This window comes from Arachis ipaensis, chromosome B08, assembly GCF_000816755.2.
Source record: "Arachis ipaensis cultivar K30076 chromosome B08, Araip1.1, whole genome shotgun sequence".
Lineage (NCBI taxonomy): Eukaryota > Viridiplantae > Streptophyta > Magnoliopsida > Fabales > Fabaceae > Arachis > Arachis ipaensis.
Genome location: NC_029792.2, coordinates 95,920,782 through 95,936,020, shown reverse-complemented (window position 1 = coordinate 95,936,020; position 15,239 = coordinate 95,920,782). Strand labels below are relative to the sequence as shown.

General features: G+C 40.0%; 3 protein-coding genes across 4 annotated transcripts; 2 read left to right on the top strand and 1 right to left on the bottom strand.

The window, feature by feature from the left end:
• LOC107614212 lies at positions 6,421–8,733 on the bottom strand. Of its 2 annotated transcripts, XM_016316442.2 has the most exons (3): positions 8,521–8,733; positions 6,793–8,340; positions 6,421–6,682 (listed from the first exon to the last, which is right to left on the bottom strand). In XM_016316442.2, exons 1-3 carry the CDS (start codon positions 8,690–8,692, stop codon positions 6,663–6,665), a joined length of 1,740 nt encoding a protein of 579 aa, XP_016171928.2. In that variant the 5' UTR covers positions 8,693–8,733; the 3' UTR covers positions 6,421–6,662. The 2 variants fall into 2 exon arrangements, with proteins under 2 accessions (XP_016171928.2, XP_020965245.1); XM_021109586.1 differs by having other exon boundaries at positions 6,421–8,340; positions 8,521–8,732.
• Positions 10,552–11,736, top strand: LOC107611212. Its single transcript, XM_016313167.1, has 2 exons — positions 10,552–10,954; positions 11,039–11,736. Exons 1-2 carry the CDS (start codon positions 10,552–10,554, stop codon positions 11,734–11,736), a joined length of 1,101 nt encoding a protein of 366 aa, XP_016168653.1.
• Positions 11,786–14,215, top strand: LOC107611213. The gene has a single exon (XM_016313168.1). It carries the CDS (start codon positions 11,786–11,788, stop codon positions 14,213–14,215), a length of 2,430 nt encoding a protein of 809 aa, XP_016168654.1.

Sequence of the window (15,239 nt, the reverse complement as noted above, 5' to 3'; positions counted from 1 at the left end):
ATCCTTTTGCGTCTGTCACTACGCCCAGCACTCGTGAGTTTGAAGCTCGTCACAGTCATTCAATCCTTGAATCCTACTCGGAATACCACAGACAAGGTTTAGACTTTTCGGATTCTCAAGAATGGCCGTCCATGGGTTCTAACTTATACCACAAAGACACTAACAACTCGGACTCGGTCCCCTGTATTAGATATCCAAGAGATATCCATTCTAGCTTGTTTGCATGTAGAACGGAAGTGTTTGTCAGGCCCGCGTTCATAAGCGAGAATGATGATGAGCGTCACATAATCATCACATTCATCATGTTCTTGGGTGCGAATGAATATCTTAGAAGCGGAATAAGCTTGAATTGAATAGAAAAACAGTAGTACTTTGTATTAATTCATGAGAAACAGCAGAGCTCCACACCTTAATCTATGGTGTGTAGAAACTCTACCATTGAAAATACATAAGTGATGAAGGTTCAGGCATGGCCGAATGGCCAGCCCTCACAAAAGTCTAAGATAGCATAAACTAATCAAAGATGAAAATACAATAGTAAAAAGTCCTATTTATACTAGACTAGCTACTAGGGTTTACAGAAGTAAGTAATTGATGCAGAAATCCACTTCAGGGGCCCACTTGGTGTGTGCTTGGGCTGAGCTTGAAGTTTACATGTGCAGAGGCTTCTTTTGGAGTTGAATGCCAAGTTGTAACGTGTTTTTGGCGTTCAACTCTGGTTCGTGACGTGTTTCTGGCGTTTGACTCCAGAATGTAGCATGGAACTGGCGTTCAACGCCAGTTTACGTCATCTAAACTCGGGCAAAGTATGAACTATTATATATTTCTGAAAAGCCATGGATGTCTACTTTCCAACGCCATTGAGAGCGCACCATTTGGAGTTCTGTAGCTCCAGAAAATCCACTTTGAGTGCAGGGAGGTCAGAATCCAACAGCATCTACAGTCCTTCTTCAACCTCTGAATCTGATTTTTGCTCACGTCCCTCAATTTCAGCCAGAAAATACCTGAAATCACAGAAAAATACACAAACTCATAGTAAAGTCCAGAAATGTGATTTTAGCATAAAAAAAACTAATAAAAACATCCCTAAAAAAAGTAACTAGATCCTACTAAAAATATACTAAAAACAATGTCAAAAAGCGTATAAATTATCCGCTCATCAGAGGCCTGACGAGGTCTGAGAAAAATTGGATTGCTATAACTTGGGATGGATCGACATGAAAAAGTCAGACCAGACTGATCAAAACGACAAAAAGTTATAAAAAGTAATCCATAGAAAGAGGCCTGATCACCCCTTATCAAAAGTGGATTACTAGAAATAACTTAGAAGGGACCGACATGAAGAAGTTGGCTCAGGTCGATCAAAAGCGACAGAGTTATAAAAAGTAAATCCATAAAAAAGAGATCCGACGAGATCCAAATTAAAAATAAATTACTAAAAATAACTCGCAAGACTCAACAAAAGATGTCGACCGGCAGAAGGCGTGCGCTAGAAGGGACATAGCTCGACCCAAAGAAAGCCACGACCCCTCCCAAGAACAAATCACAAGTGTTTCATGCGAATACTAAAAAGAACAGTCAAACAAGGCTAGCAGTCACTTCGACCAAAACCAACACTAAGGAAATCAAAAAAGAGCTCGGACAAGCAAAAGGCTCCAACACTCTTGAAGATTCCTCGAAATGCCGAAAGATTGCAAACAAAAATCAAAAAGAAAAACAAAGCTACTATAATCAATACTCAGAAGGCCACCAGAAGGTCGACCTCAAGAGTTCAAAGGGTATTTGTTTTTCTAATAAAAGTTGCTAAAGGAAAAGCAACTACAAAGTCACAGTCAAACACAAATTATCAAAATAAGAGTTCAAAAGCCCACAGACTGGGCTATACACATCAAGATACATAAGCAAAAACTACAAAGGCTTCAAAGATTCTCCAGTGGCGGCATCTCAAGGCGAAGGAGGACGAGTCTAAAGGGGGACAGCATCAACGGTCCCATCCGGCCGGTTCAGGATCTGAACATCAGGATCCGACTCAGGATGGCCGACCTCAGCTGCAGGAGTTGGGGGATTCGGCGCAACTGAAGCCTTGATAGATGGCGCAGGAGGTGGATCTACATCATCATCATCTTCATCTGGGGCAAGGACGATTTTTCCATCTTCCACAATATTGTCCAAACTGAAGAGAGACAGGTCGAGCTCGGGAGCAAGAACTCGGATCTGATCCTTCAAATTCTCATAAGCAGAAGTCACACTGCCCACGAGATGGCCCTAGGGCTCGGTATAATCAGCCTGAACAGATTCCAACCTCTCCCTGAGCTCTACCATCTCACTATAAGTTAGGACATAGCTCTCCTTATGCTTCAGTGCCATCTCCTCGGCCAGATTTGCAGAAGCCACCGCAGCAGTAGCCCGAGTCTTCTCACCTTCTAACTCTTTTTCCTGCTTTGCCACCTTCACCTCAAGCTCCTCCTTCAAACCCTTGATCCTGTCATATTCTGACTTGGCCTCCTCCATAAAAGCCTTGGTCGCACGAACTGGAAGATCTTAGGCAGTTCGAAATAAAGCTGCCCCCATATGTGCCATTTTAATGATGCTTCGGGTAATAAAATCCAGATGATGAAGAATGGATACATCATCAGTAAGAACAACACCATAAGGACCAATCTGTTGATCAGCAAATCCAATGGCATCAAAATCAGGGGCATCCAAATTAAAAGGCTCATCAGTCTTCTGTCTTTTCGGAGGAGGGCCAGCAGTGGGAGAAGAGGTAGTATCAGGAGCTTGGGAAGGGTCGACCAAATGAACCTGAGGTGTAGGAATCACCCTCCTCGGCCCAGAAGCGCTCAAGATCGGCTTTTTAGGAGGAACTTGGGAAGATCCTTCCCCAGCAGCCTTAGCCGAGATGTTCTGGGCAGCTGTAGCCTTCCTCGCCTTCTTAAAGGCCTTCATGGAATCATTATTCTTAGCCATCTCTAAAAAAAACACAGCAAAACCAAGTTACAAAACTGAAAGAAAAGAAACAAAGGCAAGTAAAACAGAGCAAAAAGAAGTCGGTCACTAACTAGCTCAGCTCGGACAAGAGAGGGGTCCCCCAAAAATTTTTTTGTATCGAGATGAGGAGGTTGCCACCAAATATCCTCCAACACAGTCACAAAAAGCCTGCTCGACCTCATCAAGAATCTCCCACGAGTATCTAGATACCACAACATTCTTTTGCCAATACAAGGGGAAGGCAGGTTCATTGTTCGACTCTAAGAAAAATGGTCGAGCTCCCTCAATAGCTCGGACCTTAAAAAAGTAATTCTTAAAGTCCCTAAAGGACTCGTCATGCATAGCAAACACTTTATGTCCTTAAGCAGACTGGAAAGAAATCCAAGAAGCTTTCTTTTTGGTAGTCCCAGGTTTGGTCAGGACAAAGAGATAAAGAAAGAGAGTTTGAGAAGGCTTGACATCCAATTCTTGACAAAGAAACTGAAAGATCTTAATGAAGCCCCAGGAATTCGGATGGAGCTGGGATGGAGCTACATTACATGACTATATCAAATCGGTCTCGAAAGAGATAAAAGGAAGGGTAATGTTCATCTGGCTAAAAAAGTAATCATAAGCATAAAAGAAGGGGCGTTCCCCTTGGGTCAGAGAAGGGAAGCAAACCCTCTCATCAGAGTCTGGCACTACCAACTCATAGTTCTTCTCTTGATCTCTACTACTACAAATCCTATGATATTTCCTAAGCTCCACACAGTATTCAGAATTGACTACCGAGACGCACATCAAGACGAGGGAGTCCAGCCAGTCAGACATGCCCTCCAGAACTTTGGAGGATGTCTCAACAATATTTTTGCGAGAAGACATGGGCCAACTAGTCCTACAATAAGAAAAAGGAAAATGGTTACTAATCAAACAGCTCGGGCAAATCAAGAAAACAGCTCGGGCAAATACGGATATAACTCGATCTAAGGCGTACAGGACAGAAAAGTAGCAAAAAGAAGCCCCAAGACTCAAACCAAGGTCCAAGGGCATCCTTTAGAGGCAGTAATAGACCAAGGTTTCAGGAAAAATCTACACCTTACGTCCCGACATCTCTCAAACAAGAAAAAGAAGACTTTAAATAGCAACACTTCGAAAAAAGAAAGTTAAATAAAAAAATGTCATCAAAGCTACTATCTTTTCACAGTCTATCAGCAAAAGGAACTGCCGACGTCAAACATGCCAAATGAAAATCATCAAAGATGCAATCTTTTTTCAGAATCAAACAAAGTGGCTATTCCAAAGCTTCAAAATCAAAGAATACGATCAGAAGCAGTGACAACATGCAAAATCCTAAAAGCATCAACTATCAAGGAATACGCCAAGGAGCATACATAAGTCGAAGAAACTCCAAAAAACATGCATCACAGCAACAATCAAGCACGACGATACAAAAAAGGTTCAAGCTTTCCAACATAAATTCAAGCAAGATCAAAATTTTTCCAAAAAATAGAACAATGCAAGCAGGAAGAAGAACAGTGTAAGAAGTAAAAGAAGAAAGAAAGAAACAGAAAGAAAACTAACCTGCAAAGGGGAGAAGATGATGAACACTGAGAGGTTGAAACAACAACGAGGCCGAAGATCACCTTTCAAAAGAACGAAGCGCCAACAGTCACCAATGGCGCCATAAGGAGAAGTGCGAAAACTTGAAAACAAAGAATCCCAGGCGAGCCAGAAAACAGAAGGATAAGAAATGGAGTTTCAGGAAGCAAAGAGAGAAAATGGAAAGCAAAAGTCTTTTTACAATTCAAAAAAGAAAGAGGGAAAAACGGCAAAGAAGAGGAGTTAATGGGTTATTAAAAACCCTCGCACGTTCCCAAAGCAAGAAACGCGCGTTTTCAAAGCTAAAAGGAGTAAGAAAAACGCTTCGCATTCAAAAGGGGAGTTCTACAAAAAGAGATCGACGATGCTTGAGCTCGGCTTCTCCAGATAAGGACCAAAGTCCTAAACCAGGACTCAACCTCAAAAGGAAGACCACGCTCGAGCAGGGGCACTGTTCATACCCTGGGTCGAGCTGTACGACCCGGACTGAATTGACCGACCTCTTCAGGTCAGAACTACCCGACCTCTTCTCAAGGAGGTCGGCCAAATCATTAGAAAAGCCCAGAAAAAGCGCCCAAACAGAGGAACACAACCCAATTCCAATGGCAGCCCAAGCCTACAGAGATAAGGGCGGTTCCCTTAGAGATAAAGATAACTCCACTCAAAGATAAGATAAGATAAACTATCTTATCTCCAGGAAAGGTCACTCCACACTACTATAAATACACTAGAGCACCCAGGTATAACTCATACTCCGATTCTACAAAAAACCTGCTCAATACCCTTGCTAACTTAAGTATCGGAGTCCCTTGTAGGTACCACCACCCTCCGGTGACAAAGGATCAGTAGCATTGCCAGTCCAACAAGTCGGACGCGACAGCTCCGGCTACCACGCACAAGCCGGACACGTCATCTCTGATCAACACAGAAGATCTCATCTGAGATCGACCTACAGTTTCAGGTAACCCTCGGAACACCTACCATGATGAAAAACAGGGACAACAAACACAGACATCTGTAAAAATCCAAACCACAACTTAGTAATAGAGCTAAACTTCAAACTTAATCAACAGCAAAAAGACTGTATTGTCTATCAGTTAAGAATTCTTAACTCATCAGTAAACACAAAGGTAGAAACTTTCAAAGTTAACATCACTATTATAGTTTCACAACAACCCTAACTTATCAAACAAAGCTAGTGCTTCACCCCATCCACCCATAATCACCATGCAGAGGAGAAATGAGTTATCAAAGCTAATTTCACTCCCACTATCTGACACACTCCTCAACTTGACTACAGTAAAATATAAAGTAAGTAGAAGAGAACGAAACATTCCTTATTGTTTCAAAGAAACTTGCGAAATGCAGTCAATGTCTTCCCACACAGTGGTGCAACACGCTCACACGTCCTCAGCGTAATGCTCTTTTGGAAGGAAGGAGAAAGATTTTCAGAATTAGGGGCAAATGTAAATGATGAGGGAGAGGAAGGTGTTTTATGGAATAACGCTCTTTATGAAACGCAATGTTTCAACAAAGGTCTAGGGAGTGATTTGTCTCAATTATGAAGGAGAGAAACCTATGTGAACAAGTTTCTGACACATCAGCAAGTGACTTGCTCGAAACCGGTTGCAGGGACTGGAACTTACATATATCAAAGTAAATAGAGACCGATTTGGGTTTTTAGATTTCTTAGGGGGTGAGAAGTCCATCGGACAAATTGTTAAGAACCGAAAATGACATTTACTCTAAAAAAAACTTTAATGATAATAATGTACATATTAAAAGAAAAACAATACTAAAAATATAATATGTATATATTGATATAAATAATTTATAAAATTAAATTTTGTATCATTTTAACTTAAATCACACTTTTCTCCATTAATAACCACACTTCTAATAATCACACTTTATTTTAACAATATGCTACTTTCATGCATGCTTATGGGTATCTTCTACTGCCTTTTTTGATGGTCACAGAAAATGTATCATGCATTATGAACAGAACTTGTAGTGTCCACACATACGTGTCGCGACCGCGACCGCGACCCCTACTTCTCGCTACCCACGAGATGAAACTGACATGTTCTCGCCACCTACGAGATGTACTCATCACCACTCCGCACTCCCCCAGCCAATTTCTATTAACCCCACTCACCTGCATAATACCAAAAAAGTCCCAATATAAAAAATAATTTCTGTATTTTTGCTTCTAACTTTCATCACCACCCCAATTGTTCTTAACCTTAGGCCCTGTTGGGCCTTCTTCTCCCAACAGCTCACTCGGCAAAATATCTTGAAGCTCTTTCAAAAGAGGGAACACTTTCTCCAATTTCTCCAACTCCTCTTTCACGTCATAGTTAATCTTAGGACCCCATTCCCTAAAGTAGTTCAACCATGGAGGTTCCACAACAATCTCTTTCTCCAAATACTCACCAGCAGCAACTATCTCATACCCTACTCCAAATTCCACAACCATGTTGCTCTTAGCAGTGTCATTTCTTATTCCAATGTCACCAGTACCTTGAAGAACAAGGCCAGCTTTTGGGTACAAAGCATGACCATTCAATGAAGAATAAGCCACTGGTTTGTTCCCATTTTGGAATTCAGCCATTGATGCATCCACCCATTGGCCTTTACTATGTTGTGAGAAGTAAATATTCCACAACCAGCCATTGAAGTTGCTTATTCTTAGTGTAACATGTTCCCAGTCCCCCACGTGTTCGCCGATTTTCCCCAATGGAACTTTGCTTATGAGTCCTAGTTTTGCAGTTCCAGGACCATTGAATGGGTAGAAAACCCACATTGCAAGGTCAGTGAATGTTCCACCAAACATTGGTTTCACATGAATGTAGGCTTGGCATGTTTTGAAATCACCCTTTTTGACCCTGTCATGGTTGGTTTTGTCACTAGGAAGGTCTAACCAATATGTCCCATCATTGGAACCAAGTTGTGGGAGGTTTGAGCCATTTGGTTCTATCGCCACAGGCTTTGATTCTTCACCTTTGTGGTATAATAAGCCCCCATTTGAGAAAAACCAATTGGTGGAACAAGGTTGGTACTTTTCATCAGGGTGCAAGTACATGATTGGAGCATAAGCTTGAACTAATGCATTAATTTGGGGTAGATTAGGCATTGAAGAAGAGAAGTTGTTAATGTTGGAAGTTTTCAAACAAGAAAGAGGAATAGTGCTTGTTGTGGTAGCACCAACATGGGCTAAGAAGGTTCCTACAAGAACACCTTGAGCTTTGATTCCTCTATTGGTTGGCCTAATGGAATGGACATTGAAACCTTTGTCATCTTCACTCTTTTGTGGTCCCCAAATCCATGAATATGTCTCACATTGCTCAGTGAAATCTGACCTCACACACATGATTTTGTCCAATGATGGCTTATGGGGTGTGTTGGTAACAACATGTCCCAAGGCCTTGTATCCTTCAGGTGGTGTTGGTAACCAAACATAGCCATCTTTGTCTTGCTTGATCTTGGTGGAATTGCTGGTGTATACCAATGTGTAATCAATTGGTTTCTTTAATAATGCTCCTGTTGAAGAATCATCTTTTGCAACAAGAACAAAACCAAAGAAAGGCTTGTTGTTTGGTTGGCTGTATGATCCTAACATGAAGAACCCTTCTGGTATTCCTGTTGGCTCAAAGAATGTAGCTCCCAAATTGTCTGGTCCACCTTCTTGTGTTGTCCAAACCTTGTTGAATGTTGAAATTTGTGATACTTTTAAACCACCGAGATCAATGATTCCACTTGCAAATCCATCACCTATATATTCAATAATTCATATATTTATCATTAGGGAAATACTTGCATGACATTTAATATGTGCCTCAAAACTTATTCCTTAATGTAAGTGACTATACATATTTCTAAGGCATATACAAGTATACAATAATTTTTCTCATAATATCAAAGATTCAATAAAAAAGGGTAGAAAGTATGCACCTTTTGGCCAAACTGGTATATTAGCTGGAAGCTTAAATGTGGTGTTAACGGGAAGAATTGTGTTATTGTTAGAACCAGCTATGTTCCCCATATTGTTGGAGCTTAATTTCTCAGAAGAAATAATAGATAGAGTAATGAGTATGGTGACTGTGAATAATTGGTAGTTGTGCATATATATATAGAGAAAGAAGCAACAAATTATTTAAGAACTAAGAAGCATGCATATTCTTCTTATGAATAATGTGATGTTATTATCATCATTAAGAAATATGTGAATGGAAGTGCAGTCGTGCAAGTTTACTTTTATGATATTATATACTAATTTCTAGGATGGTTAGTTTACACTTCACACACACACACATACACACGTAACATATGTTACCTAAATTTCAAACTATATAGGGTATCACCATCAAGGTAATTTCTTCAATTATATGTGGATGCATGGAACTATATCTTTAATTTCTTGTTGCATTTGTCAGTTAAAAATTGTGTTATTTATGGTAGAAATTATAATATATTATATATGCTGATTTATTTACAACTCATTTATTGTTGGATATAATGTAAACGTAGTTTAAAATTTATACTTCATCGAATAATAAATAAAATATGAAATTGTCACATGCAACTAATATATCTACTGATAACATTTTCTTAGCTTAAACAACTTAACGCTGTTGTTTATTGACTTAGCAAAGAAAGCAGATTCACATTCATTACACCTTGTGTCACCTACCAAATTGGAAAAAATATTTCTCTTAGCTTTAACTTTAATTGGTAGTTCATTCAGAGTTATAAAAATACAATAATATTTCATGATCACAACATACAAACTACAAAAATATTCGTTATTATATTAGGAAGTGAAAAGCAATAACATAATAACGGGATCGAACGATAGCAACTCATCACTATTCATCATTGGACTGTATTATTAGTTTTATATTTAATTATATTTTTTTATTTTGATATCTCACTAATTTTTGTTTAATTGTGTATCTCAGGATAATAATAATTATCACCATTAACGTTGTTAATCAATGCATAATTTTAATTTAAAATCCATATAAACACAGTGTTCCCACATGATAATATTATATTTTATTTTAAAGTTTCGTTTTACTTCGAAAAAGTTAATAGTTAAAGATTTCCAAAATCGTTTTAAAATGAAAATATGCTTTCGTGGGAATAATATAATATTTTCCCCTTTCTAGAATATAAACTGAACATATTACATCTCTTTTAGATAAAGTAAATATTTGGCATAGTAATAAATTACAAACTAGCTAGTTACATTTATATGAAAAAAATTAATACTTTCGCTAAAATGATTTTTAGCATATTGAATTTTTTATATTTTATTTGGAGCTTTTGTAAATACTCTCCTGTGTCTAGAAAAGGATATAATGATTATAGTGATTTTATTACTTTCGTTATTCAATGGTCAATATGGCTTAATAAACTCAAGTTGAACACAAGGTTTTGAACCTAATAATGTAAAGGTATTTACTTCAATGAAAATACTAAAACATCTTTTTTATAAAGTTTTTTTTTTTCTTAAATAAAATCTATCAAATCTTTTCTAAAATAAAGGATAAGTTTGTTATTTTTTGTGATATGTCTAATTATTATTGGATAAATAAAATAAACTAAAAATTATGATAGTTAAAAAATTTATTTTAAATTATAGATATAGTATTAAATATGAATCATAAACTTCCTATAATTTTATTTTGCAATATCATGCACATAAAAATAATTATTAAAAACACCCTTTATTGGTAATGACCAAAGATCAAAGAACTTATAAACTAATTGTTACTGATGTCAGTTAAATGTTGTATTCTTATTTTGAAAATTTTATCACTATTTTTCGTCTTTATTTTGCTGTTGATCTTGCAGCGTATAGCTCGGCCGACCTTGAGGAGTTGAAGCCGACCTATTTTCCAGGCAAGATCAATTGGCGCCCACCGTGGGGCCGAGGAAATCATATTTTTTCTTTTGGTCTCATCATTTCCATCTACATCCATGGCTGACGTACCGCCTCCATCACTGTCCGAACTCATGCAAATGGTAGCTGAGCTACAACAAGCTAATCAGCGGATGGCTAACGAGAACCAAATAATGGCTGCTCAAATTGCCGAACTAAATCATGCTCGGATTGAACACAATGATGCTCATCGCCAACAGGCGGAGGACGAGGAACATCAATCCCAACCGACCCATGTTTCAGAAACCGCTCAACATGAAGAGCAGCAGCAGGAAGACATGAAAGAAGAATCCGAGGACCTTGTAGGCCCTTTCACAGAAGAAGTAATGAATTTCGAACTGCCGAAGAGGTTCACTCTGCCGTTGACCCTCACACCTTACGATGGACTTGGAGACCCAAAGAAGTTCATAAAGAAATTCCGATCAATAATGATCGTCAATGGTGCTTCAGATACAGTTTTATGTCGTTGTTTTCCGAATTATTTAGACGGTCCTGCACTTGATTGGTTGTGTGCTTTGCCTGCAGGTTCCATTTCGCGCTTTTATCAGCTGGCGAAGTTATTCGAAGAACATTTCGCCGGATCTGCAATATACTTGCACGATTCCGATTACCTGAACACCATCAAGCAAGGAACGAACGAAAGCCTAAAGGACTACATGACTCGCTTTACCAAGGTCGCAATCAACATACCAGATCTCCATCCCGAAGTCCATCTACACGCAATTAAAAGCGGCCTCCGACCTGGAAAATTCCAGGAAACAATCGCAGTAGCAAAACCGAAGACCCTAGCAGAATTTCGTGAGAAAGCAAAAGGACAAATTGACATCGAGGAGCTCCGACAAGCTCGGAAATCTGACAAGTCACACTTCCGCGAAGAAGATAAGAGTTCAACCATTAAGAAAAGTTTTAAACTAACACCCAGATTTGATTCTTATACGCAGTTCAACACCAAAAGGGAGGACATAATCAAGGAGATCTTGAACTCCAAACTAATTAAGCCACCAAGAAAGGCCGGCACATACCAGGATGCAAAACACGCGGACAAATCAAAGTACTGCGCTTTCCACCAAAAACACGGCCACAACACTGATGATTGTGTGGTCGCCAAAGACCTCTTAGAACGACTAGCAAGACAAGGACACCTAGACAAATACATTAGTGGTCACATCCAAAAGCGCAGCCACAGTTCCACAACAAACGACCTCTCTGAACAAAAAAGATAACCACATCACAGACCTAACAGAAATATTCGGCCAAATCCGCAGATACAACATGCGCCTCAACCCCGAGAAATGTGCCTTCGCCGTCCAAGGGGGTAAGTTCTTAGGCTTCATGCTGACGTGCAGGGGAATAGAGGCAAACCCAGACAAATGCCGAGCAGTGCTAGACATGGCCAGCCCCAAAACAGTAAAAGAAGTCCAGCGCCTCACAGGACGCCTTGCCGCACTTTCCAGATTTGTTCCCTGTTTAGCTTCAACTTCTGTTCCTTTTTTCCAAACAATAAAAAAGAAAAGTAAATTCGAGTGGAACGACGATTGTGAGAGGGCCTTTTCAAAATTAAAAACAACACTCTCACAACCGCCGATCCTACAAAAACCCCTACAAGGGGAGGATTTATTTCTATATTTATCGGTAACTGATTGGGCAATAAGCTCAGCCCTTGTTACAGAAAGAAGCAAAGTTCAGCATCCAGTGTACTTTGTTAGCAAAACTCTACAGCATGCCGAACTTAACTATCCAAGGATTGAAAAGCTCGCGTTAGCACTCATATTCTCGGCGCGACGTTTCCGACCTTATTTCCAGAGTCACGTTATCCATGTCAGAACAGATCACCCACTAAGACAAGTGCTGTACAAACCAGAAGTTGCAGGACGACTAATTAAATGGGCAGTCGAACTGTCTGAATTCGACATCAGATACCAATCCAGAGGACCAATCAAGTCACAATTCCTGGCAGATTTTATTGCCGAACTTACCATACCATCTGAAGAAGATCATGCAAAACAATGGATTTTATTTGTCGACGGCTCCTCAAATCAAGAAGGCTGTGGTGCAGGAATTCGTCTTGAAGCCGACGACGGATTCATCTTGGAACACTCAATACACTTAGCCTTCAAAGCAAGCAACAACCAGTCCGAGTATGAAGCACTACTCGCCAGACTCAGACTTTGCTCAGATCTTCAAATATCGACGATCAAGGTATATTGTGACTCTTTGTTAGTCGTACAGCAGGTAAATGACCTCTTCCAGGTAAAAGACCCTCTACTTTCTAAATACCTGCTACTAGTAAAGAAACTTTCAAAGAAATTTATCAAATTTGAAATAGAACATATTCCTCGAGAACAAAACCAGAGAGCAGATCTCTTATCTAAGCTCGGCAGTACTCAGTCTACTCTAACCACACTACACCAGTTCACAATAACATCACCCACTGTTACTCTGATAAACGCATTAAGTGTTTCACAGGAAACAGATTGGAGGATGAACTTTATACACTATTTAGAAACAGGTGTTGTGCCAGAAGGGGTCGAAAACAGTAAAAAATTTCGGCGGCAAGCATCCTTCTTCACAATCCTAAATGGAGAACTATATCGACGAGGTTATACCCGGCCACTACTCATATGTCTCAACAAGTCCGAAGCAGAAACAGCTTTAGCCGAGGCACACGAGGGAGTCTGCGGGACACACACAGGAGCTCGGAGCCTAGCATCAAAGGTCCTCCGGGCTGGGTTTTTCTGGCCGACTTTAACACACGACAGCAAACAGAAAATCAGGACATGCAACAATTGCCAAAGACATGCACCCCTGATACACATACCTGCCGAACAGTTACATCACGCAGACATCAGTTGGCCATTCAACCAATGGGGTCTAGATATACTCGGGCCGTTCCCTACGGCACCGGGCCAGGTAAAATATCTTATTGTCGGAATTGATTATTTCTCCAAATGGGTGGAGGCCCAACCTTTAGCAAGAATAACATCACAACAAACAATCACATTTGTTTGGAAGCACATTATTTGCCGTTTCGGCATACCTCAGCATATTACAACTGACAATGGTCGCCAGTTTGCCGATCAAAAATTTCAAGCTTTTTTGCAGAATCTAAAAATAAAACAACACTTCGCCTCTGTGGAACATCCCCAAACGAACGGCCAAGCTGAAGCCGCAAACAAAGTCATCTTACATGCACTAAAGAAGAAACTAGACGAGGCCAAAGGACTCTGGGCCGAATTAATACCTGAAGTACTTTGGGGATACAACACCACCCCACAAACATCAACAAAGGAGACACCATTCAGATTGGTATATGGCTCAGAGGCCATGATACCCCTGGAGATCTCCCAGAACTCTATCCGAACTTACATAAAAAATCAGGACGAGACTCGGAAATCCGAGCTCGACGTGATCGAAGAAATAAGAGACATAGCCACATTGAGGCAACGCGCAGCGCAGCAAGCCATAGCTCGACAATACAACAAAGCGGTGAGAAACAGAAACTTCGTCACAGGAGATCTAGTTCTCCGCAAAACCGAAACTGCTCGGAAACCACCAACACATGGAAAGCTCGCAGCTAATTGGGATGGTCCATACCGAGTATCCCAAGCACTCGGCCAAGGAGCATACAAATTAGAAACACTAGATGGTAACTTCTTACCTAGTACATGGAATGTATCCTCCTTAAAGAAATTTTATAGTTAAAAAGGCAGGGACAGGCTTGTACTCTTTTTCCTACTGCCAAGATTTTATCCCAAAGGGTTTTGCTTGGAGAGGTTTTAACGAGGCTAGCCTACCTGCACCTTTGTATGAAACAATTCCGAATATACAAGGGACGAACAAATGTCCTATCCTTTCTATCAAATCGATCTTATCAAACTATCAATCCAGCTCGGACAAATACCAATACTCGTCCAAGCTCCAAACGGCAATTATCAAATTAAACGCCAATAAACTCGGAAATATATCCGAACAATGCAAACAGCTTTTTACAAAAAGCACCAAATTTTCAAACAAGTCAACTTTAAAAGGCTCAAAAACAGGAGCCATACTATTATCTGCTTACAAAAAACAGTCAGATTACAAGAACAAAAAACAAATTCACAAAGGTCTTTTTAACCTAAACATTATCGGCCTCATCTTCCGCATCCCCATCATCCTCAATTAACTGACCATCTCGAACTATTTTCCCAGGGTCCATGCCAGAAAGATCGGCATCCGGAACTAAAAACTTCACCTGCAACCTTGCCCTCTCAAAGCCTTCAACAAACGAGTCCAAAATCTCATCCACCTTTTTCTTCTCCATATCCTTAAGCTGAGCAGTCACCTCAATCAACCGACTTTGCACGTTCACCAGATCGCTTTCCTTCTTCTTCAAATCCTCAACATCCTTAGCATAACTTTCCTTAGTCTCCTTCAGCAACTTCTCGGTATCAGTCAAACGAGCTTGAAGCTCAGCAGCAAGATTCTTACACTTAATCAACTCTTCCTTCAAAACAGATACCTCACCTTTCTCAGCAGCCACTCCTTTATGTTTCAATTCCTGACTTCGACCCAAACTTGCAAGGCGCAACCCAACAACCTGGAGGGCAAAACAAACTCATAAGAAAACAAAAAGAAAAATAAGGAAAACATCAATAACTTGTTACCTGCATATATTGCCCAACAGCCACATCCCCGACCTCCTTGGCAAGATTTACATCGGCCGACGATTGGCAATACTCATCCA

Coding starts and splice junctions, on each gene's coding strand:
- LOC107614212 (XM_016316442.2), bottom strand. CDS start 8,692: ATGCACAACTACCAATTATTCACAGTCACCATACTCATTACTCTATCT. Junction 8,341..8,520: donor TATACCAGTTTGGCCAAAAG/GTGCATACTTTC, acceptor TTGAATATATAG/GTGATGGATTTGCAAGTGGA. Junction 6,683..6,792: donor GGTTAAGAACAATTGGGGTG/GTGATGAAAGTT, acceptor GAGTGCGGAGTG/GTGATGAGTACATCTCGTAG.
- LOC107611213 (XM_016313168.1), top strand. CDS start 11,786: ATGCGCCTCAACCCCGAGAAATGTGCCTTCGCCGTCCAAGGGGGTAAG.
- LOC107611212 (XM_016313167.1), top strand. CDS start 10,552: ATGGCTGACGTACCGCCTCCATCACTGTCCGAACTCATGCAAATGGTA. Junction 10,955..11,038: donor ATCAATAATGATCGTCAATG/GTGCTTCAGATA, acceptor CTTTGCCTGCAG/GTTCCATTTCGCGCTTTTAT.